This window comes from Mauremys mutica, chromosome 10 (assembly GCF_020497125.1).
Source record: "Mauremys mutica isolate MM-2020 ecotype Southern chromosome 10, ASM2049712v1, whole genome shotgun sequence".
Taxonomy (NCBI): Eukaryota; Metazoa; Chordata; order Testudines; family Geoemydidae; genus Mauremys; species Mauremys mutica.
Genome location: NC_059081.1, coordinates 9,333,674 through 9,355,959, shown reverse-complemented (window position 1 = coordinate 9,355,959; position 22,286 = coordinate 9,333,674). Strand labels below are relative to the sequence as shown.

The 22,286-nt window shown below is 42.4% G+C and overlaps 1 protein-coding gene across 13 annotated transcripts in view; it reads left to right on the top strand.

Moving 5' to 3' along the window:
- CLASP1 (cytoplasmic linker associated protein 1) overlaps nucleotides 1-22,286 on the top strand; it is a 267,069-nt gene that overhangs the window by 192,582 nt on the left and 52,201 nt on the right. For 7 of the 13 annotated variants that reach the window (XM_045031768.1, XM_045031762.1, XM_045031761.1 and 4 more), the window contains 8 exons: nucleotides 22-125; nucleotides 3,928-3,951; nucleotides 4,955-5,199; nucleotides 8,889-8,952; nucleotides 10,673-10,675; nucleotides 10,913-11,076; nucleotides 12,350-12,428; nucleotides 14,724-14,867. In XM_045031768.1, coding sequence (XP_044887703.1) covers nucleotides 22-125; nucleotides 3,928-3,951; nucleotides 4,955-5,199; nucleotides 8,889-8,952; nucleotides 10,673-10,675; nucleotides 10,913-11,076; nucleotides 12,350-12,428; nucleotides 14,724-14,867 — 827 coding nt within the window. The remainder of the gene's footprint in view (nucleotides 1-21; nucleotides 126-3,927; nucleotides 3,952-4,954; nucleotides 5,200-8,888; nucleotides 8,953-10,672; nucleotides 10,676-10,912; nucleotides 11,077-12,349; nucleotides 12,429-14,723; nucleotides 14,868-22,286) is intronic. The other 6 variants (XM_045031770.1, XM_045031772.1, XM_045031769.1 and 3 more) reach the window with 1 other exon arrangement.

The following is a 22,286-nucleotide window of genomic DNA, read 5'->3' as shown; positions in this document are numbered from 1 at the left end:
TCAATGTTGTCTTTTGTGCAGACCGGTTTGGACTTGGACAGCCAGGCAGGATGCCTGCTTCTGTGAATGCCATGCGAGTGCTGAGCTCAAGCACAGATCTGGAGGCTGCTGTGGCTGATGCACTGGTAAGAGGAAAAATACAAAATGCTACCGACACCAGAAAGTGGCTTAAAATTACCTGTACGTATGTTCTCTTTTTTAATAGCCGTTGTTTTAAATGTGCCAATGTCTGACACTGTGGCGATGTTTGATAATTGTGTTTTGCATTTGAATGTATTGGCACCGGTGCTACATTTCATTATGGAAGTTAGTTAATCCTCAATAGTTGTTATCCAACAAGCAGAGATGCTTTAGTGTCACTGATGAGGAATAGGTTAAATCAGCCCTTTGTCTTTAATCTGATTTTTGAGGAGGGTATTCTGTGAGGTGCTGAGCACTAGAGGGAACTGAGGATGCTCAGTGCCTGGAAGGACGAGGGTCCTAACTAAGCCCTAGACAGTAAATTGCATGGGGATGTTTTGGGCAAAACCCTAAAAAACCTGGGTCCTGTCTACTCTGTGTGGACATTAGATCCCATTGCAGGTTTTTGGGGATTTGCACCAATGTCTCTGCCCAGTATTTCTGGCATCTGGTTGAACATTTGAACAGCTAATAGCTTGGCTTATCTCTAGTTCAGTATTAGTGTAAAACTGAAACGTGTTTATTTACTGTGCCCCTAGAAGCAAAGGCAGTTTGTTTTGTATTTTCTATCCCAATCTCCCTTGATTTCCCTTATCCCTGCTGAGTTATTTCCCTTTGCAAGCATTAGCTAAATTCCCATGCATTCCTGAATTTTATTGCAGCGAAAGTTCTCCTGTGGCAGAATCCAGCGAATTTCTGCTGTGCATCCAGAAAGCATTCTCCTTTTGCCACATTTACTTGATTTTTCTGCATATGTTTTTCTGATTTTTCGAGGGAAGGCAGAATGAGAGTAGCTATCATTGTGCAGGGTAATGTGGATACCACTGTGTCTTGTGTGTTATACAGGGTAATTCCAGACAGGGGCGGCTCTAGGCATTTCGCCGCCCCAAGCACGGCAGGCAGGCTGCGTTCGGCGGCTTGCCTGCGGGAGGTCCGCTGGTCCCGCGGCTTCAGCGGACCTCCCACAGGCAAGCCTCTGAAGGCACCCTGCCTGCCGCCCCCGCGGCGCCGGCAGAGCGCCCCCTGCGGCTTGCCGCCCCAAGCACGCGCTTGGCGTGCTGGGGCCTGGAGCCGCCCCTAATTCCAGAGACCTAAGCTGTTGGGATGATGAAAGGATTTCTTGAAGTATCTGATGCAGGGTTCTCAAACCTTTCCATATTGTGGACCACATTCCCATAGAGAGAGTGTCTTATGGACATCTCTTTCCCCATTTGCAATTGGGCAGACCACCTCCCCTCTTATTCACTATTGCTCAGACTGTTTTCCTTCCCATTTGTGATCACATAACAACTCCAAATCATCACAGACCACTAGCAACTTAATTTGAGAACGGCTGATCTGATTTAAGATCCCTCTTTCAGAAAACTTTTATTAAAGTTTGAATTCAATAGAATGTAGAAACAAGGTGTTAGAATGTAGGCTGTGCCATTGCCGTCAGTGGTCTAAATACAGTAACTCCCCACTTAAAGTTGTCCCGGTTACGTTGCTGATCAATTAGAGAACATGCTCGTTTAAAGTTGCGTATTGCTCCCTTCTAAAGTCATTTGGCAGCCACCTGCTTTGTCTACTGCTTGCAGGAAGAGCAGCCCATTGCAGCTAGCTGGTGGGGGCTTGAAACCAGGGTGGACCGGCAGCCCCCCTATCAGCTCCCCACTCCCCTAAGTTCCCTGTGCAGCAACTGCCCAGCAGGCTAGCAATTGCAGCTGTCCCTCCCCGCACTGCCATGTGCTGCTCCTGCCCTCTGCCTTGGAGCTGCTCCCCAAGACTCCTGCTTGCTGTGCGGGGGGGGAGGGGGAGGGAAGGAAGAGGGGGGCTAATGTCAGGGTGTCCCCCTCTCCCCTGCTCCCCGCTTACCCCATCTTCCATAGAGCAGGGGGGACACACCAGGCCTCAGGACCCAGGAAGCTTGCAGCAAGCTGATCTAATTAACAAGGCAGTCTACTTAAAGGGGAAATACGCATATCTCCCTCCTTTCCTGCTGCCTTGTAGAGTGACAGAGTTAACCCTTGAGGGCTCAGCCAATTGGTAGTTCATCATTTAGCAGTAAGGGAAATATCCCACCCTCTGACTCCTCCACCTCAACCAAGCTTTGCAATCATCATCACTGTGTACCAGTATTAAATTGTTTGTTTAAAACTTATACTGTGTGTGTGTGTGTGTGTGTGTGTGTGTATAATATATATATATATATATATATATATAGTCTTTTGTCTGATGAAAAACATTTCCCTGGAACCTAACCCCCTCATTTACATTAATTCTTATGGGGGAAATTGGATTCGCTTCACATCATTTCACTTAAAGTTGCATTTTTCAGGAACATAACTACAACATTAAGTGAGGAGTTACTGTGTTCGTTAAGCAAATTAAAGACTTTGTGGGCCAAATTTTCATTTTGGTCTCCGAGGTTGAATGCCAATACAGTCACTCTGGATTGTCCTTTTAAATGTTTCATGTGTTTTACTCGATAACTTACTCCACAAGGGACAACATACCCTATACATAATATAGGGAAGTACAGGGTAAGGAATACGGCATATATTGTAGTAACATAATCAAAAGCAATCCTGGAAAGTTTTAAGGGCAGTCCCTATGTATCCTCTTACCTTTTTAGCACTTTGAGGCTTGTTAGGTTTGAAAAGCATCAATATATAATATTCTCTTTCCAGAAGCTGTGACTTTTAAAATCTAGTCTGATCAGTATCTGGACGCCAATTACTGCAGGGGACCCACTTCATCCTGTAATCCCCCTCCTCCCCAGTGCCCCATTCTGCTCTTCTTGCTCATAGGCTCTTTAGACAATCCTTTCACAGCAGGCACTTTACAAAGCCAGTTCTGGCTTCCTTGTGGGAGAGCCGTGCAATGCCAGCTTCCATCCAGCCCCCTTGTATACAGAAGGAGTATTCTTTTCGTTGTGTTAGGGAAGGAGAGGAGCTTCTCCGAAGATGGCGTTATCCCAATAATCAAGTTTGAACAAAACACTGTGGGTCAAGTTCTGACCTCTAGTACATGTGTGCAGCTCCCATTGATTCCCGTGCTCATGTGTGAGAGAGCAGAAATTGACCCAGGGAGGCAGACTGTCTGTCCAAATGGTCATACTTTGAATCTATATACAGTACAGCTCTGTTTATCTGAAAATCTCAAATAACACGGGAAACCTTTGGGTAAATGGGATTTCAGATGCAAGGGGAGCCAGCCAGCTGGCTTGAAACAAGCTGAGCTTCAAGAGACATCCAAGGTATTTGTACAGTTCCAGGAGCAAAAAAGAGATGTTGGTTAATTGGAGTTTGGTTAAATGAAGCTATACTGTATATAATTGTTTCCTGGCATTAGGGTCTCTGTTCAAGACTCTGTAATATGTTCCCTTCTTTAATGGACAACTGACAGTTTAAAAAATTGGTATTTAGTTAGAGCAGCTTTCCTGAGATGTAAAACACAGAGCGGGTGTATGTAGACCTACAGCTGTTAGAAGCCATTAGGAAAGGTATAATCCGGATCCCATATTCTTTGTGCAGGTAAACTCTGTAATGGGAACGTTGTCTGCATTAGGAGTATGGCATAGGAGCAGCAGTAGGAAAGTGAAGGCAGACACTATAAATCCATTTTTCTTTTCTTTTGCTTAAACTGTGTTTTTAATTTGCTAGGACGCATTCGCTGTACGTTTTTGTTGCAAGAACAATCCCTACATAAGCTTCTGACATAATTCTCTGTGCTTTTTCCCACCCTTCAATATTTTCCTGCCTACAGCTGTTAGGAGACTCCAGGAGCAAGGTACTAGTGCTTTCTTGACTTTTTATTTCTACTTTCCACCTTTTTTTTTTCCCCTGTTGCAAAACCCCCCATGATGCTGCAATCGAGCTGATTCAGAATGGCTCAACCCTGAAGTCCTAGTGAAAGCAAAAAATCTCGTTGGCTTTGCAAACACAACAACTGCAGGATTGGGCCCTCAGAAAGGAATTCTGTAGCAATCATCTAAGAATATAGGCGACCTTTTCTGTTATGTTTTATAGTCAGTCGTATTCTGTTAAGGTTTATTCTAGTGTTTATTCCATAGGGTTAAATTTGGCACATTGTCAAAATTATGCTGATATTTCTTGCTAAGTGTTAAGACTAGAATTTTCTAAGGTGCATAAGGGAATTAGGCACCCCGAAGCCATTGAAATGAATGAGATTTGGATGTCTGACTCCCTTAAGTGCATTTGAAAACCCTAGCCCAAATTAACACACGGGGTGCCAAAATTGTGCTTTCTTGTAAAGCAGTATGAACCTGAAGTAACTTCACTGACTGCAGTGGAACTACTGTGCATTCACACATACAGTGTATGACAGAGCAGAAATGGTCCTTTAGCTCTTATCTCCTTCTCTCTCTCTCGTTATTATTCCATCAGAATGTTTATTTGCAGAATCACCTTCATGTTTAATGAATTTGCTTGAAGTAAAAACTGTATTGTCAATCTGTAACCATGGAAATGTCCACTATTTTCAATAAAAGCAACACGTTATTTCATCAGGCATTAGCTAACATTTCTATTGGATCATTTATTGTATTTTGTTGGAGCATCAGTCACTTGTGTATTCTCTTCAAAATCAATGGGACTCTTCTTGCTAGAGTGAGTAAGATAAACAGGCCGGTGCTCCGTGACATTTTACCTTTGTGCCAGTATTAACAATAGCCTCAAACTACCTTCACTGGCAATATAGGCAGAGCATCCTTTCCTCTGCTTTAATATAACTATAAACAGTTTACTCACTGTGGTTTTTTTCCCTCCTCCAGAAAAAGCCAGTGAGAAGAAGATATGAGCCGTATGGGATGTATTCTGATGATGATGCTAATAGCGATGCATCGAGTGCTTGCTCCGAGCGCTCATATGGTTCTAGGAATGGAGGCATTCCACACTACCTACGACAAACTGAAGATGTGGCTGAGGTCCTAAACCACTGTGCCAGTTCCAACTGGTCGGAGAGAAAAGAAGGGCTCATAGGCCTTCAGAATTTATTGAAGAGCCAGAGGACGCTGAGGTGATCTTCCTAGCTTTGTAATGGTGGCCATTAGTGTTGTTTTGCTATGGTGCAGTCAGAATTCAGTATTTTTCTCTCATATTGTGCTGACACATATTGTCTTTCATAGGCCTTAGATTGCCTCTGGGAGCAAGCCTCCCCGACCTGGTGGGGTAGACTCACACTAGCTTCTCTCAAGCTAGTGCATTAAAGATAGCGATGTGGACATTGCAGAGGGATGGTGGCTCAGGTTAGCGGCCAGAGTCCAAGCCCACCTGAGCTTGGATGGTTAGCCCAAGCTGTCACACCTCCCACAATGTCCATATTGCTATCCTCAACACGCTGGCTCGAGCACAGCTAGTGTGACTCTGTCTACCCAGGCTGGGAGACATGCTCCTAACTGCAGTGTAGCCATTTCCTTTGAGGCACCAGTGTTTTTCCATAGAGCTTCTACCTGGTGGTAGCTGTGTTGGGACAGTAGTATAGGCAGGTGAGCACTTCTCTCAGCTTGTCCCCATCTACTCGAGCACTCTCACTGCTGCTGTCTGTGGCTGTGCAATGGTGAGAGATTTCCTGCCAAAATGCTAATGTTGATACAACCAGAGTGTGCTACCATTTTCACATGTGACTCAGATATTTCAGGAAGTTTAGCTGTATACCTCCTGTATGTGTATTTGATCACAGACTGCTTAGCAGCTTTTCAGTGAAGCAAATGCTAGCCACATACAGTGAAAGGAAGCAAGATGTTTGTGTTAAAAATGGGATCAAGTAGTTCTGTATGTTAGATAAATTTATTTGTGCCTGCTTACAGTTGTTAGAGTGGAAATTGTATTTGAGCCTCATATAGACTATGTAGCTTATAATGGAGTAGAAGAATGTTTGTAAGAATATGAAGATTGTTTGGACTGACTGAGATTTGATTTAAGGTGAAAGTATTTGTAAGCAAGTTGTTTGCATGTGGCTTTATTATGGACTTGCTGACTTGAAGAGAACATGTTAACAAATAGTTTCATTTAAAAAAAATCTGCTCTTTGGAATATTATAAAAAGGTGTTTTAAGTGCATTTAGAAATGGTAGTTGTCTGGGTAACAATTCCACAACCTTAGCTAGGTAGCAGGGTAAATATTTCATTTGAGGGTCTTTTTCAGTTGCTTATAAGTTTTTTTTTTTGTTTTGTTCTAATTAGCAGTTTAAGCAAAAATGTGTTTGAGAACAGTGCTGTGTTCTGACTGATAATAGAGAGGGTGGAAAAAATACACTTTTACCATTAGAAAAAGATTTTCCAATCATTTATTTGAATACCTATAGCACCTCAGTAGGAGGTGCTAGGAAGTTTTCATATGGAGGCGTAGACTTGAGGTTACAGATGCATCTTTTCATGGCCTGGTAAAAACTTTTTAAACTTGGTCATTTCATAAGGGCTTTAAAATGTGCTTCTCCCATTTACACTGTTTTTGGTATACCATAATGCAATGGCTCTCAACCTTTCCAGACTACAGTACCCCTTTCAGGAGTCTGATTTGTCTTGCGTACCCCAAGTCTCACCTCACTTAAACTACTTGCTTACAAAATCAGATATAAAAATACAAAAGTATCACAGCACACGATTACTGAAAAATTGCTGACTCTCTCATTTTAAAATACATCGATTGGAATATAAATATGACACTTACGTTTCAGTGTGAGACTTGAGAGCCTTGTCTGAAGCCAGAGCCCCACTGCCCCAGGCTGAAGCCTCTAACTTAGCTTTGTGGAGAACCCTGTGGCGTGGGGCCCCAGTCAATTGCCCAGTTTGCCACCCGCTAATGCTGGCCCTGCAATTGCAACACCTGTAAACCCATCCTGTTAATTTATATAACAAGTTTAATAAGGGAGGGGATATTTTACTCTTCTGAACTTACTGGTTAAGGGTCCTTTTTCAGTACTCTGTGCTGAATAGGGTTTGATCACGCGTAAGGCTACGATTTAGTCACCGGTATTTTTAGTGAAAGTCATGGTCAGGTCACTGGCAATAAACAATAAGTCATGGCCAGTGACCTGACCATGACTTTTACTAAAAATACCCCCAACTAAATCTTAGGTGCTGGGGAAAGGGGGTGTGCTCCAGCAGATGCTGCTGCTGTGGTGGAGGGGTGCTCCAGTGGTCGCAGCTGCTCTTGGGTCGGGGAGGGGGCAGCCCAGGGTCCTGCTGCTGCTCCAGGGGTGGGAGTGGGGGCGGCCCATTACCCTATCGCTGCTGCTGCTGCTCTGGTCGGGGGACAGTCGGGGGCACTGCCGCTGTTGCTCCTCCAGCTAGGGGGCGGTCCAGGGCGCCAGCAGCACCACGGTTCTTCCATGACCTCCGTGAAAGACTCGCAGCCTTAATCATGCGTTCTCTTCAGTGGGCATTCTGTGTGTGGAAAGGTTGCGGGGTCTAAGATGGTATCAGAGTTTCATTATACTTACCCATGCTAACTGTTTCTTTACAATTTTCTAAAGTCCTTCTTTTATAAACTCATCCTCGTTAGATCTACTGGATATAGCCAGGGCCAGCAAGTCCCTCGAGAAAATGTTGTTGAGCTGTTTATTTTAGTTTGGAACCCAAATTATTACCTTGGGACAGTGTGCATTGAAAATAAGGCAGTTCAGAATAGCTGTCCTTCTGTATTCCTCGTCTGGAGATAAATTTCATTAGGGAAATAAAAAGGAGTTCGTTCAGAGGGAGCTGCAATCCCCATTAGGTCGGGCGAGAGTTGTAGAGCAGTCACAGTTTTTTCTTGTTTCTCTGGAAACAGTGCAGTCTCAACACTGAATTAAGCTGACAGCTTGCTTTGTCAGTGTTACAAGGACTGCTTTCCTCTGCATCCAACTCTTCCTTCTCAGGAGACTGCCATCTTTGTCTTATGCTCTTTTAAAATCTGTATCAGTTTTTATGCTTAGAATACCGTTATTTGGGTGAAAATATCTCCTATTATTTATAAATAAGCTACCTTTAAAAAGGTCACACTAACTCTAGACTACTCTTGTACCCTTCCCTACTCTTTGAGGTTTGTTTTGGTTTTATCTGCATGGTTGGAGGTCTATGGATGAAACCCTTTTTGAGGAGAAAGGAAGCCTATAATCCTGACCTGAACTGGAGTTCTCCCTGCATTCACCCGTTCCCTCTAGTTTGAGAAGACAAAAAAACCCAGCATCCAGCTTATTCATGTGTTTTCATTTGTTCTTTAATCAGGCAAAACTCTCATTGGCTCTGCTGGAAGTTTTGCCTGAGTAAGGAAGACAGATAAGGAACTTAGGATTTGGGCAATATTCTTTGCAACATTTGCGATGGAGTTTTAGCACTAAAAATATTATGTAACTGGCTCTACCAAAGCAGGGACCCATGGAGAATTCTGCCCACAAAGAACCCTGTCTACTTTTTTTTGTTATCTCGGTTCACTGTTTGCTTACGTCCACTGTCGCTGGCTTTTAGGAGCCATCTGACAATGCCCCCCATTGCCAGTACAATCCATATAAAGGCTCCTGGTGAAGACACACACCGCCCACACAAAAGAGCAAAGTGTAGGCACACACAAATAATGTAATTACTGCGGCTATATGCCGACATAAGTTAGGTCAACCAGATCTAATTTAAAAGAGCAGATCGCCATCTTTTTTCAATGACAGTTCTAGTCTACTCTGTTGTGAGTAAAAGATTTAGCTTTAATATAATGTTTTGTTTTGTGTTGTAGCCGAGTCGAATTAAAACGGCTGTGTGAGATCTTTACGCGCATGTTTGCTGACCCTCACAGCAAGGTAATGCATTTTTGGCTTACTCTCTTCCCTTACAGTGTGTACAGTTGTGCTGTCAGGATCTGGGTAATTGTGTGTTTGTGCCTGTGACTCTACTGGATGGAATTGGAACTGATGACACGCATGTTGCGGACCCTGCATTAGTTTAAGTGGTGGGGTTCTGTGCTCCAGGGGCTCAATCCTGCAAGTTGCTAGGAGTTGGCTGTCCAGCCGTTTTCAAGGCACTTTTCACCTTGCAGAATCCAGACCTTGGAAGAGAAAGATCTGGGTTTTATTTCTGCTCCTGTAGTAGCTGTCCATGATACGGAGCACAGTGACATCTGTGAAGCCCTGAATAGCCATGGCTTTGGTACAGTAGGAATGGCCGTTTATATGTATTAAGCAGCAGTATGGAAACTGCAGGGTGATTTTACACTTAAAGCAACGTTAATCCTATGAGCACTTCAGTATCTCTGTAACACCATCCTTCCAAGCAGTGGGCCAAGATCATCTCTCCATAGACCTACCGATCTCTCCTTCTCTAACGGGGTCTTGAGTACCTTCCAGGACACACACATCCCCCTCTCAGTCTGTGTGGCACTCTGCCCATGCAAGCAGGGTTAGGAAGGTGTGGGAACAGGGGCGTGTATATCATCCCCCTCCAGTTTTTTCTGAAAAAGTTAATACTGCTTGGGACAGATCTCCCCACTGAAGGATCTGGGATACGTTGTGGCCAGAAGGTTAGACATTTATATACCCGATGAGAACATCCGCAGTTATGTTAGAACGGGTTAAAAGAAATAATTAGGTTAATAAATCCTAGTGCTTCAGGGCATGTAGTAAACCAATACTAACTGATGGGGGTCAGGCAGAAACTTCCTGTGTGGAGAGGTTATTCCATATGTGCCTACTGCAGACCTACCTCTGAAGATCTAGTTATGGCCACCATTAGAGACAGGACACTGAACTAGATGGGCCACTGGTCTGATCCTGCCTGGCAGTTCCCATGCAAAAGAGATCAACATTTTGGCTCTTAAAATTCTGTCCGATGTGGCATCGCTAGGGTGTGGTGTGACTCTTTTTATGTTTGCAACAACATTTGCAACTTGTGAAAAGTTTTAGACTGTTGTAGAGTAGACCACATTCTGCTCTCGGTTACAGTGGTGTGAATCTTGGGTAACTTCATTGACTTTATAGACTTCATAGCAATTTGACTTCATTATGTTATGACACAAATTTAACATCAGGTAAATTACTCAAGATTTCCACCAATGCAACTGAGATCAGAATTTGGCCCATCACTGCTAACCAGGGGCTCATCCATGCTGAATACAATTAGCATTTGGGGGAGCTCCTGGGATTGTGCCATAGATATTGCAATGAATTGGGGGAGGGGGAAAAATGAATAGAAAAAAAACCCGTTCATTTCATAAATTCATAAAGGGATACACATATATACACATCTAAAAAACAAACAAACCTCATCCTGCTATCCTTACTCATTTGAGTATACGTGTTGGCTTTAAAGTTCCTACTCGCATGAGTAAGGAGACTGGATTTGGCCCAAGATGTATGATATTTAAAAAACGATGATTAAAAAAAGAAAGATGTTGTAAAAGTTTTTATAAGCCATCTATGAATCCACTGAAAAATTGCACCAGAGCAGTCAGCATTGATTCACTATGTGTACTAACGAGTGGTTTGTTTTGTTGCATGGCCTGCTTTGCGGTGGAACTCACAACAGAGAGTAAGTGTATTCATTCCTTCTTCCTTAATCTGTTTAGTGTGACATTTTAATACGACACATCCTGGATGTTTAATGACAGTTATTTCTAGTGCTAACATGTTCACTGAGAATATTCATTCATAAAACTGTCTCTAAAAAAAATCATTTTAAAACCCAGATTCTTTGTAGACTTTCTCTTGTGATCATTTCTGATTAAAAACGTTATTTCCCCTTTTTGAAATTTGCATGTATTTGTAGGTTTTCAGCATGTTTCTAGAAACGCTGGTAGATTTCATCATCATCCATAAAGACGACTTGCAAGATTGGCTGTTCGTTCTCCTGACACAGTTACTTAAGAAAATGGGAGCAGACTTGCTAGGATCTGTGCAGGCAAAAGTTCAGAAAGCTCTGGATGTAACAAGGTACGGTATGCAAAAGTTCTAGGGATGCTTTAATCCATCACCGGCGGTGCACCTCCTAGGCCTGCTTTGTTTTATGGATGGATGGTTTCAGAAACTATGCTACCCACTCTTGTTTCAAGAGATGGACCAGATTTACCCCGTGTCAATCTGGACTAACCTCCCAGTGAAGTTAGTCTGGATGTTCGCCAATGTAACAAAGCAGGTAGTCCCCAGTATCAGGTTAAAATAATGGAGCAGATTTTCATCGGAACTGGACTCATTTTATGTTGCTTAACTCCATTGATTTCAATGGAGTTATTTCTGATTTACATCCATGCAAATGAGAGCAGAATAATTTCTCATATATTTAGAAAACAGGGGCAGAAATCATCTTTTTGTTCTGTGTTTGTACAGCACCTAGCACAATGGTGTCCTGGTCCGCAACTAGGGCTCCTAGGTGCTGCAGTCATACAAATAATAATAACAGCGAACATACAGTACTTACCTTGCTCTTAGCACTTTAGATTATTAAAAGTGAAAGAACATTGACATCTAATGTGCTTTGTTTCTTTGTGTTCATATTTAATGTTTGATTGTGCTTTTTATTTCTCCCAGCTTGGATGATGAACACTAGTCATTTGTTCAGAAAACGAATAGTGCCTTAATATTAAGTGCTGAGCATCTTAAACTTGTTCATGAACATCCAGCAAATCAGTAGCAAAATGAGGATAAGAACTCAGGTGTTCCTGCCTCCTAGCATGCATATTCAATCCACTGTAGCATTCTGCCTAGCCAAGGATGTCACATGTACCACATTTTCACACTCTGGTAGAGGTGGCATGAAAGGTTAATTTGCATAGGGCTTTTAAAATCCACTTGAAGAGAAGGAGATGAGAGAGGGAAAGAAAAGAGGAATCAAACACTGAAGCTAACTCAGGAAAAGATAAACCATGATCTGCTATTGATTAGAAAATGAAAAAGCAACATAAAGTAGGGAAAGGAAGAACAGGGGTCACAAAAGCAGGAAGGATGTACATAATATGGGCTGAGTAGTTTTCTGTGAATATATTGATTTGACAGATTTCACCAGTGTTATTGAATAATTCATTCAACACATTTACATTTGTGGTATTCAACCCATTTGGTAGCTGGTCAAACAGGTGAAGTTTACAGAATGTTTTAATATTTAAAGGCTGTTTCTGTGATTCTTTAGTAATTTTTTCTGTAAGTTTAAATGTATTAAAATGTGTTTGTTCTAATAATAATGGAAAGCTTTTTTCCCCTTTCTGAACAGGGATTCTTTTCCGTTTGATCAGCAGTTTAACATTTTGATGAGATTTATTGTAGATCAGACCCAAACACCAAACCTCAAGGTAAGCAATGAAAACCTTTGCATTGCAACATAAACATGGTCCATTTAAATCTCAGGATGTGTTTTAAAACACTTGATCATACTTGAGTACCTAATAGTCACAGGGAAAACAACTACTTGAAAGCACATGTATAATATGACACTTATAAAACATGATACTTTTGGTGTATTTTGCAATATTTTACATGTACTGATACCTTTTGGTAAAATTTTCAAAAATGCCTAAGTTCCATTTTCAAAACTGACTTAGGCTAAGTGCAGAAGGGCCAGATTCTATAAGATATTTAGGCAGCTAAAGATGCAGATAGGCACCTAGTTAAAGTTGCCAACCTTCCTGGATTGGCCGTGAGTCTCCCAGAATTGGAACTGATCTCCCAATGGCTACTGAAACCAATCTGGGAGGTTTTAAGAGGCCGCTAAAAGTGCGGTCAACACGGAAGGGTTAAGGCAGGTTCCCTACCTGCCATGCCTCTGCGCGGCTCCCAGAAGCGACTGGCACATCTCTCTGGCTCCTAGGCGCAGGGGCAGCCAAGGGGTGTCTGCGTGCTGCCCTTGCCCCGAGCACCAACTCCGCAGCTCCCAGGAACCATGGCCAATGGGAGCTCCGGGGGATGATGCCTGAAGGCAGGGGCAGTGCGCAGAGCCACCTGGCTGCCCCTGAGCCTAGGAGCTGGACATGCCAGTCGCCTCTGGGAGACACCCCTCCTGCACCCCAACCCCCTGCCCGATGGAAGTAGGGGGGGGGGGAGAGGGATGGAGTGAGCAGAGGGTGGGACCTCAGAGAAGGGGTGGGGTGGGGTGCAGGCATGGCATCAGGGAGGGGAGGGGCAAAGGTGAGGCAAGGGTGTTTGGGTTTGTGCAATTAGACAGTTGGCAACCGTACACCTAGTGTGGGTTTTAAATGAGCCATTGGACATAATTCCCATTGAAATCAAGCTGTTTTTGAAAGTCTCACTAGGAAATCAGTGGAGCTTTGGCTTCCTAAATGCCTAAGTCATTTTGGAAAATGGGATCTATTCTCCTGCGTTACTGAAGTGCTTTAAAACATTTATCCAGGGACACAATCAACCTATTAAGATCCCAAAACAGAAGGAAGGTGGCAGGTTCTAGGAGCTTTCATAGGAATGTAGGTTTCCTCTCTTCCTGGCAGATGGTTCTTGTTAATTCCAACCATGATATTAATGGGTCTCTTTGGGACAGAGGTAATACGGTCTGAAGGAGAAACATTAGACTGAGATTTGTTTTGTTATCTGAGATACTGCATTCCATCAAAGGAATATGTTTGGGCTATATAGGGTGTGTGTAGAGATTTCTATGCAAGTTGGCTATTTCAAAGGTGAATGAACTTCAGAAACTCCAGGAATCATGTATTCTTTTTTTTCCAGATGCATGCAGTAATGCATATGGTGTCTTATGAAAGGGAGGGAGAACACTGTTGCCATAAGTAGGAATTCAGAGCCTAGTGGAAACCCAACCGTGGGCATTTAAAAAAATCTTAAGACAGGAGTCCAAAGTTTTTTGCCCAGACAGACAATGCTACAATATACATGAGACTGCTAGGATGCAGCCTCTCAAGCAGTCAGTATAGGGGAAGGTTCCTTTTGTTTCTGAAATACGACACACAAATACATTTTATGGAATAGGTAAAGAAATAACTTTTACTTTTTACCAGCTCATATCCTTTTGTAAAAATCCTATCTAATTTGTGAGAAAATTATAACTTTCCTATAGGTGTCTTGCACAATCCTATACAATTTAATTGTATTCTAGTTACAGAATTCTATAGATCCTCTATTAAATTCTATAGGTTTTTAGAGTAATTTCTATAAAACCCTATAGTTTAGTCCCTATTAAATTCTACAGGCATTTTCCATAAAACTATGTATACCTTTCTAATAGATTTTCAGAAGGGTACTCTGTCTTCATTAAAAAGCAACAGAGAGTACCCACTTCATCAGACGCATGACACAGACGTATTCACCCACGAAAGCTTATGCTCCAATACATCTGTTAGTCTATAAGGTGCCACAGGACTCTTTGTCGCTTTTTACAGATCCAGATTAACACGGCTGCCCCTCTGATACTGTCTTCATTAGTCATTTACATGCAGGATGGTGGTCTAGACCTGTTCAATGAGCTGTAAGATTGTCCAATTCATGTTTCTTTTTCATTATGGCTCATTATAGAGCAGAGATGAGCTTACAAGTTTTATGTTTGGCACAGGATAGTTCTGAGCCATGTCCACCTTCCATCATCTCTCCAACAAAGGATGACAATATACTTTTACGTTTCTTAGGTAAAAGTTGCAATCCTGAAGTACATTGAGTCCCTGGCAAGACAGATGGACCCAACAGACTTTGTGAACTCCAGTGAGACCAGACTTGCTGTATCTAGAATCATAACTTGGACAACAGAACCAAAGAGCTCAGATGTAAGAAAGGTAGGTTAGAATGATTAAGTTATTGCAAGTGGGACTGTTACCCTGCCTAATGGCAATTAAATTAAGTCTGAAGACAATGAAAAATTGCATAGTTAGGCAATTTGTAAGGGTTTTTGTTTGTTTGTTTGTTTTTCCTTCCCCTGTATCTATTTTGTAATGTTAAGTAAAACATTTTCAAAGTGTTATATTAGTTTAGTTTCTACAATGTAACCATTGAGATAAAACAAAACCTTTGACAAGTTGGGTTTATTCAATACATAAGTTTAAAAGAAAAAAAAGGAAGTACAGTCAATCTGTGCAACTCATTGCCATGTGAAGGCCAAAAGTTACTGGGTTCAAAAAAGAATTAGATAACTTCATGGTCCATCAATGGCTATTAGCCAAGCTGGTCAGGTATGCGACCCCATGCTCTGGGTAGCTCTACTCCTCCAGCTGCTGGAAGCTGGGATTGGACTGCAGGGGATGGATCACTCAAAATTATCCTGTTCTGTTAATTCCCTCAGAAGCATCTGGCACTGTCCACTGTCACAGACAGGATATTAGGCTAGATGGACCATTAGTCTGACTCAGTATAGCCGTTCTAAGGTGTTTTTGAAATATCTTTGTCTGTATTTTCCTCCAGTCGATTGTCATGCAGGTGAATGATTAAATTACTCACCATTACAATGCAAAGAGAAAGTAGACTGACCAAGTGTGTATTTTGGTAAGCAGTTGGTGACACATGGGAAGTAATTTTTTTTTTTGGGTCATTTAGCTAAAGATCCAGTGCTCTGTACACTATGTGCTCCAAATGAAATCGGATATAATCTCTGAGATATGGTATTTAAAAATACCACTAAGGTACTGAGTACCTTCGACTCCTATTAAAGTTGGTTGGTATGTCTTGTCTAGAAAAAGCTGTCAAGTTTAGGTCAGGCTTAGCTAACATGAGCTAAATTGTTGCTTTTCCTAGTGTAGATGCATGATAACAGACAAACTAAAATTGAGCTAACAGTGTCACCCTGAATCTGCACTAGGAAAAAGATCAAGTTTAGGTTGGGTTTAGCTAATGTGTTGGCAAAACACAGCTGAAACTCAAGACACTTTTCCTAGTTAAGACAACTCCAGTGGAAGTTTGAGGGTGTTCAGCAGTTAGGGTGACCGGACGTCCCGATTTTATAGGGACAGTCCCGATTTTTGAGTCTTTTTCTTATATAGGTTCCTATTACCGCCCACCACCGTTCCGATTTTTCACACCTGCTGTCTGGTCACCCTATCAGCAGTTCATCACAATGCACCCTTAATGTAAGATGTAGGTTCCTAGAAAGACACAGATGAACAAAAAGATACCAGAAATTTCACCTAAGTATTAAAATGTGCAGACCCTTTAATTGTTTAAATATTTCATTTGTTGTATTAATGCCAAAATAATATTTTAGCATTTTATAACTCCACTAAAAAGGGAGTATTGGCTTGTAAATAAGCAAATTCTTTTGTAAATGAGTGTTTATTACTTATGGTGTATGCCTTAATATGCTCCTGAAAATCTTCCGCGAGTCTCAAAGGTACTGCAAATGCACCAGAGCTCACGAATATCGGTCAGGAATCTCCAAAGAAAGTTTTCACCTCCATGTTATACACATTCTAGCGCAAGCCAGAAGCTTCTTTAGAAGCACTCCCTCAGGGATTATTCACAGTAGTGCAAGTTGACACTTTTCTTCAGCAGGACAATCCCTGCTCTGACTAACAGCTATGATGGCTTTAAACCTCAGACTAAATCTAAAGCAACCTGGAATGCACATATCCATTTTAAATCAGAAAGAATTAAATGAAGAATGAAACTGCATGCTTGTTCCCTGGGCTTCACCTGAACCCCAAATGTTTCAGTCTGATTAACTTACTGCTTGGTGACAGGAGAGAAGGAGGGAGGGAGTGCTGGAGTGAATTCGTTCGTAGCTCAGTAAAGTTGTAGCTCTCTATTTAACTACTAAAAATATGGCTTGAAAGGCAGAAGCTCTGGGGATTGCACAGCTGAAAAAAATGTTTCCACCATTAGGTGTCATCATTGCTGCATGCAAAATTGAAGAGGAGCCTCTCTGCTGCAGCTGAAAATTTGGATGCATAGGACAGTCAGATTCCAGTATTGTTAACATATACAGCCAGTGTATATTGGGAGTAAGTGTTTGTTCATAGCTTCATCTACTGCAGAGATCTATGTCAACTGCTAGTTAATTCTAACTAAACAATACTCTAATAATTTTCATACTACCTTGGAGCTGATCTGAGATTCCTGAATCTATTTTATTAAAACCCACATGTGGCTACTACACTTGGCTGAAAAGCTTTATTGTAGGTTACCCAGTTAAAGCAAAATATTAATTTTTGGTTACTAAAAATGAGCAGAGTGCCCATATAATCCGTGCTTTGATTTGTCAATAGGACTGATGCCTTTATATATAAATAAATAAATAACCCATTAATGCCAGGAGGCACACCATGAAAACTGCAGGCTCTGGATGTGGCACTGGTTAGCAGCAGCAAATGGTTTATGCAGAATCATGCCTAAGGAGTGTGAAGCAAAAGATCAGTCCTTTAGTGAATTTACTGCACGTGAAAGGGGTCAGCTTGCCAGCCCTGAAGACCGAGGTTCTCTGGCTACAGAACAGATGTCTGAAATGCAAACTTTCCCACGGCCAGAAGTGGTGGGGACCGTCTCCAGAATGACAAGGAGAGTTCAGTCTCCAAGTCACTAAGTGCCTACATGCTGGAGACGGCCAAGAAGGGCTGTAATTAGTATAAACTGTTGTGGTCATTTGTCCAGCAGGAAATGGATTGATACCATCTGCTCAGTTCACACAGCCCATGTAATGGGAACAACTTTTGCTCCCTATGGACAAGTCACGCATTACAGTGGTGCAGTGCATGTACAATAGGGGTTTGCACTGGTGTAACTACATCATGGTAGCTACGCTGGTACAAAACTCCCAATGTAGACAGGGCCTCAGACGGGAAGTGCTACTGGGCAGGGGATGTCTCCTATATATTGTATAGGTCCTGACACAGTGGGGCCCTGACTGGTGTAATAGAAATAATTAATATGGATAATAATTGAAGAAGCCTTCATGTCATGTTTTCTAGACCTTTAATCATTTTTGTTGCTCTTCTCTGGACTTTCTTCAATTTGTCCACATCTTTCCTGAAATGTGGCTCCCAGAACTGGACAAAATACTCCAGTTGAGGCCGTCTCAGCATGGAATAGAGCGGAAGAATTACTTCTCATGTTTTGCTTACAACACTCCTGCTAATACATCCCAGAATGATGTTTGGTTTTTTTGCAACAGTGTTACACTATTGACTCATATTTAGCTTGTGATCCACTGTAACCACCACATCCCTGTCTGCACTACTCCCTGGCAGTCATTTCCCATTTCATATGTGTGCGCAATTGGTGGGTTCCGTCCTAAGTGGAGCACTTTACATTTGTCCTTCTTTAATTTAATCCTATTTACTTCAGACCATTTGTTCAGTTTGTCCAAATCATTGTGAATTTTAATCCTGTCCTCCAAAGCACTTTTAACCCCTCCCAGCTCGCCATCGTGTGCATACGTATAAGTGTACTCTCTATGCCATTATCTAAATCATTGATGAAGATATTGAACAGAACTGGACCTCAGACTGATTTCTGCAGGACCCCATTCGATATGCCCTTCAAGCTTGACTGTGAACCACTGATGATTACCTTCTAGGAATGGTTTTCCAACCCCCACCTTATAGTAGCTCCAGCTAGGTTGTATTTCCCTAGTTTGTTTATGAGACGGTCATGCAAGACAGTATCAAAAGCCGTACTGAAGTCAAGATATACCACATCTACTGCTTCCCCCCATCCACAAAGCTGTTAGGTTGGTTTGACTGATTTGTTCTTGACAAATCCATGCTGACTGTTACTTATCACCTTATTATCTTCTAGGTGTTGCAAACTGATTGCTTAATTATTTGCTCCATTATCTTTCTGGGTATTGAAGTTAAGATGACTGGTCTGTAATTCCCCGGGTTGCCCTTATTCCCCTTTTTATAGATTAGCACTGTATCGGCCCTCTTCCAGTCCTCTGGAATCTCTCCCGTATTGCATGAGTTTTGAAGATAATCGCTAATGGCTCAGACATCTCCTCAGTCAGCTCCTTGAGTATTCTAGGATGTATTTCATCAGGCCCTGGTGACTTGAAAATATCTAACTTGTCTAAGTAATTTTTAACTTGTTCTTTCCCTATTTTAGCCTCAGATCCTACCTCATTTTTATTGGCATTCACTGTGTTAGATGTCCAATCGCTACTAACCTTTTTTGGTGAAAACTGAAACAAAAGAGGCATTTAACACTTTTTCCATTCCCATATGTTCTGTTATTGTCTTTCTCACCCCACTGAGTAATGGGCCTACCCTGTCCTTAGTCTTACTCATGCTTCTAATGTATTTGTAGAATGTTTTCTTGCTACCCTCTATGTCTCTAGCTAGTTTAATCTCGTTTTGTGCCTTGGCCTTTCTAATTTTGTCTCTATGTACATGTGTTATTTGTTTTTATTCATCCTTTGTAATTTGACCTAGCTTCCACTTTCTGTAGGACTCTCTTTTGAATTTCAGATCACTGTAGATCTCCTGGTTAAGCCAGGGTGGTCTCTTGCCATACGTCCTACCTTTCCTACGCAGTGGGATAGTTTGCTCTTGTCCCCTTAATAATGTCTCCTTGAAAAACTGCCAAATCTCTTGAATCGTTTTCTCTTTAGACTTGTTTACCAACTCCCTGAGTTGCTAAAGTCAGCCTTCTTGAAATCTGTTATCTTTATTGTGCTGTTTTGCCACCTACCATTCCTTAGAATCATGAACTCTACCATTTCATGGTCACTTTCAGCAAAGCTGCTTTCCACTTTCAAATTCTCAACCAGTTTCTCCCTGTTTGCCAAAATTATATCTAGAACAGCCTCTCCCCAGTGACTTTCTCCACCTTCTGAAATAAAAAATTGTCTCCAATACATTCCAAGAATTTATTGGATAATCTGTGCCCTGCTGTGTTACTTTCTCAACAGATGTCTAGGTAGTTAAAGACCCCCATCACCACCAAGTCCTGTGGTTTGGATGATTTTGTTAGTTGTTTAATAAAGCCTCATCCACTTCTTCCTGGTTAGGTAGTCTATAATAGACCTCTACCATGACATCACCCTTGGTTTTTTACCCCTTTTATACTTACCCAGAGACTTTCAACAAGTCTGGCTCCTATTTCCACCTTAACCTCAGTGCAAGTGTATACACCTTTTATATACGAGGCAACACCTCCTTCCATTTTCCCTGCCTGTCCTTCCTGAGCAAGCTGTACCTTCTATACCAACATTCCAGACATTCTGCTGTGTCTCCAGAGGCGGTTTATACTTGTGCGTAGGAATACCTGTATCTAAACTTATGACCCACTGTAGCTTTAAATAGTTGTGATCTACTTTAAAGAAAGGTGTAGTTAACACCAATTAGTATTTATGAAATGTCATGATTCCACCTCACAGTGAAATGGAAATAAATGTATGTTCAGTCCACAATGAAAAACTATTGACTGTGGCAGTAAATTGTCCATGGTCAAAACTGTTAAGTTTAATTTTTAAAACAGGGGGAACTACAATGATATCCAGAGTGTTATGGGGTAAATATTTTCCCTGCTTTGGAAGACTGTTAACACTAGAGAGTATTTACTCTGCTGCATATGAGCAACTTGCTAGAAACCATACTAGAAAGGGGTGAAAGGCAATTTAGTGTGTGCAGAACAAAAACTATCCTGTATCACAGCTCATGCTCTATGTGTAAAACGGGTTTTGTGGAGCATGGATCAGATTTTGTCCTCAGATGCAATGGAATTGTGCATGGGTATCTGAGGGCAAACTATGGCTGTAATGTAAGCATGTAAATTACTGTCAGTTTCACTAAAATTCATTGCTTGGGTGATACTATTCAGAAGCAGTGTGACCTTGTAGATGGAGCATTGGACTGGGCCTCACAAGACCCGGGTTCTATTACGGGGGCCGCTGCTAATCTGCTGCCTGACCTTGGGCAAGTCATTCACCTCTTTGTGCCTCAGTTTCTCATCTGTGAAATGGGAATTATGATTCTGAACACCTTTGTAAAGCACTTTGTAAAGAGCTACTGATGACAAAGTGCTATTTAAGATCTGGATGTTGTTATTACCGTTCAGGAAAAGTGACACAAAATTACAATGCAAATAGTGGTGATGTGGATAAATTGCAGTTATCAATACATTAGCATGTAATTACTGATATTTCATGGGGAGTTACCATGTTATCCTTACTCAGGCAAAACTCCGATTGAATTTGGATTGCAGGATCAGGCCCTCTGTGGGAAAATACTCTAAGTACAATGAAGTGAATTGTTTTGTAATTTCCAGAGTCAAATCCAAGTCTACGGTTACACCACTGGTTGCAGATAGGCATTTTGACCCTAGGTATATAACTTATCAGTAAGGCTCTGTGTTTGTCATGGATTCCGTGACTTTCCATGACCTCTGTGACTTCTGCGGCAGCCTGTGTGCTGGCCCAGGAGCCGCCTGAGCAGCTCAGGCAGCCCCTGGGCCAGTCACACTGGCTGCTGCTGGCGCAGTCTCGGCCTCCTCACCACCCAGCAGCAGGAGTTTGGGTGTGGGGGACTGGGGCTTGGGGTGTGGGGCGGTGGTTACCTGGAGGGTGCTCCCCAGAAGGGCAACAGGAATTCCCCTCCCTCAGCTCCTAATTCCACATGCTGCCTCTGCCGTCAGGCACCGCCCCTGCAGCTCCCATTGGCCACAGTTCCCAGCCAATGGGAGCTGCAGAACCAGGGCTTGGGGCAGAGTGGAGGTAGCACATGGAGCTAGGAGCTGGACGTCGCCGCTTCCCAGAAGCCGGGTAGGGAACCTGCCAACCCCCAAGCACCCTTGGCACCCCGCCGGGCAGTAAACCACCCCCCGAGTACCCGGGCTGCCCCCAGCACTCCCTCCCCTCCCACCCCCCAAGATGCCCCTCTCCCAAGTTTTAGTCGGGTATATAGTAAAAGTCATGGACAGGTCATGGGCTATGAATTTTTGTTTACTGCCTGTGACCTGTCTATGACTTTTACTAAAAATACCTGTGACTAAAGCGTAGCCTTACTCATCAGTTCTGCTGAATTCTGGTAAATTTTATGTGTAAAGAAGCCTAGTATTGAAGGCTTGCGTGGGACAGAGATGTTTAGTTCAGAATGTGGGGTTGTCCCACACCATGAAGAACAATGGCAAGGTATGCAAAAACAGATTGACCACAGCATTTAAAACAAGTTTTTCTGCAGGTTGAACAGGAACCAGGCCCCCCAAGGTGACAGGCCAGTGCTTTACGTGACACTTTGCCCGCTGTCCTGCTAATAAAAATCTTGATGTCAGTG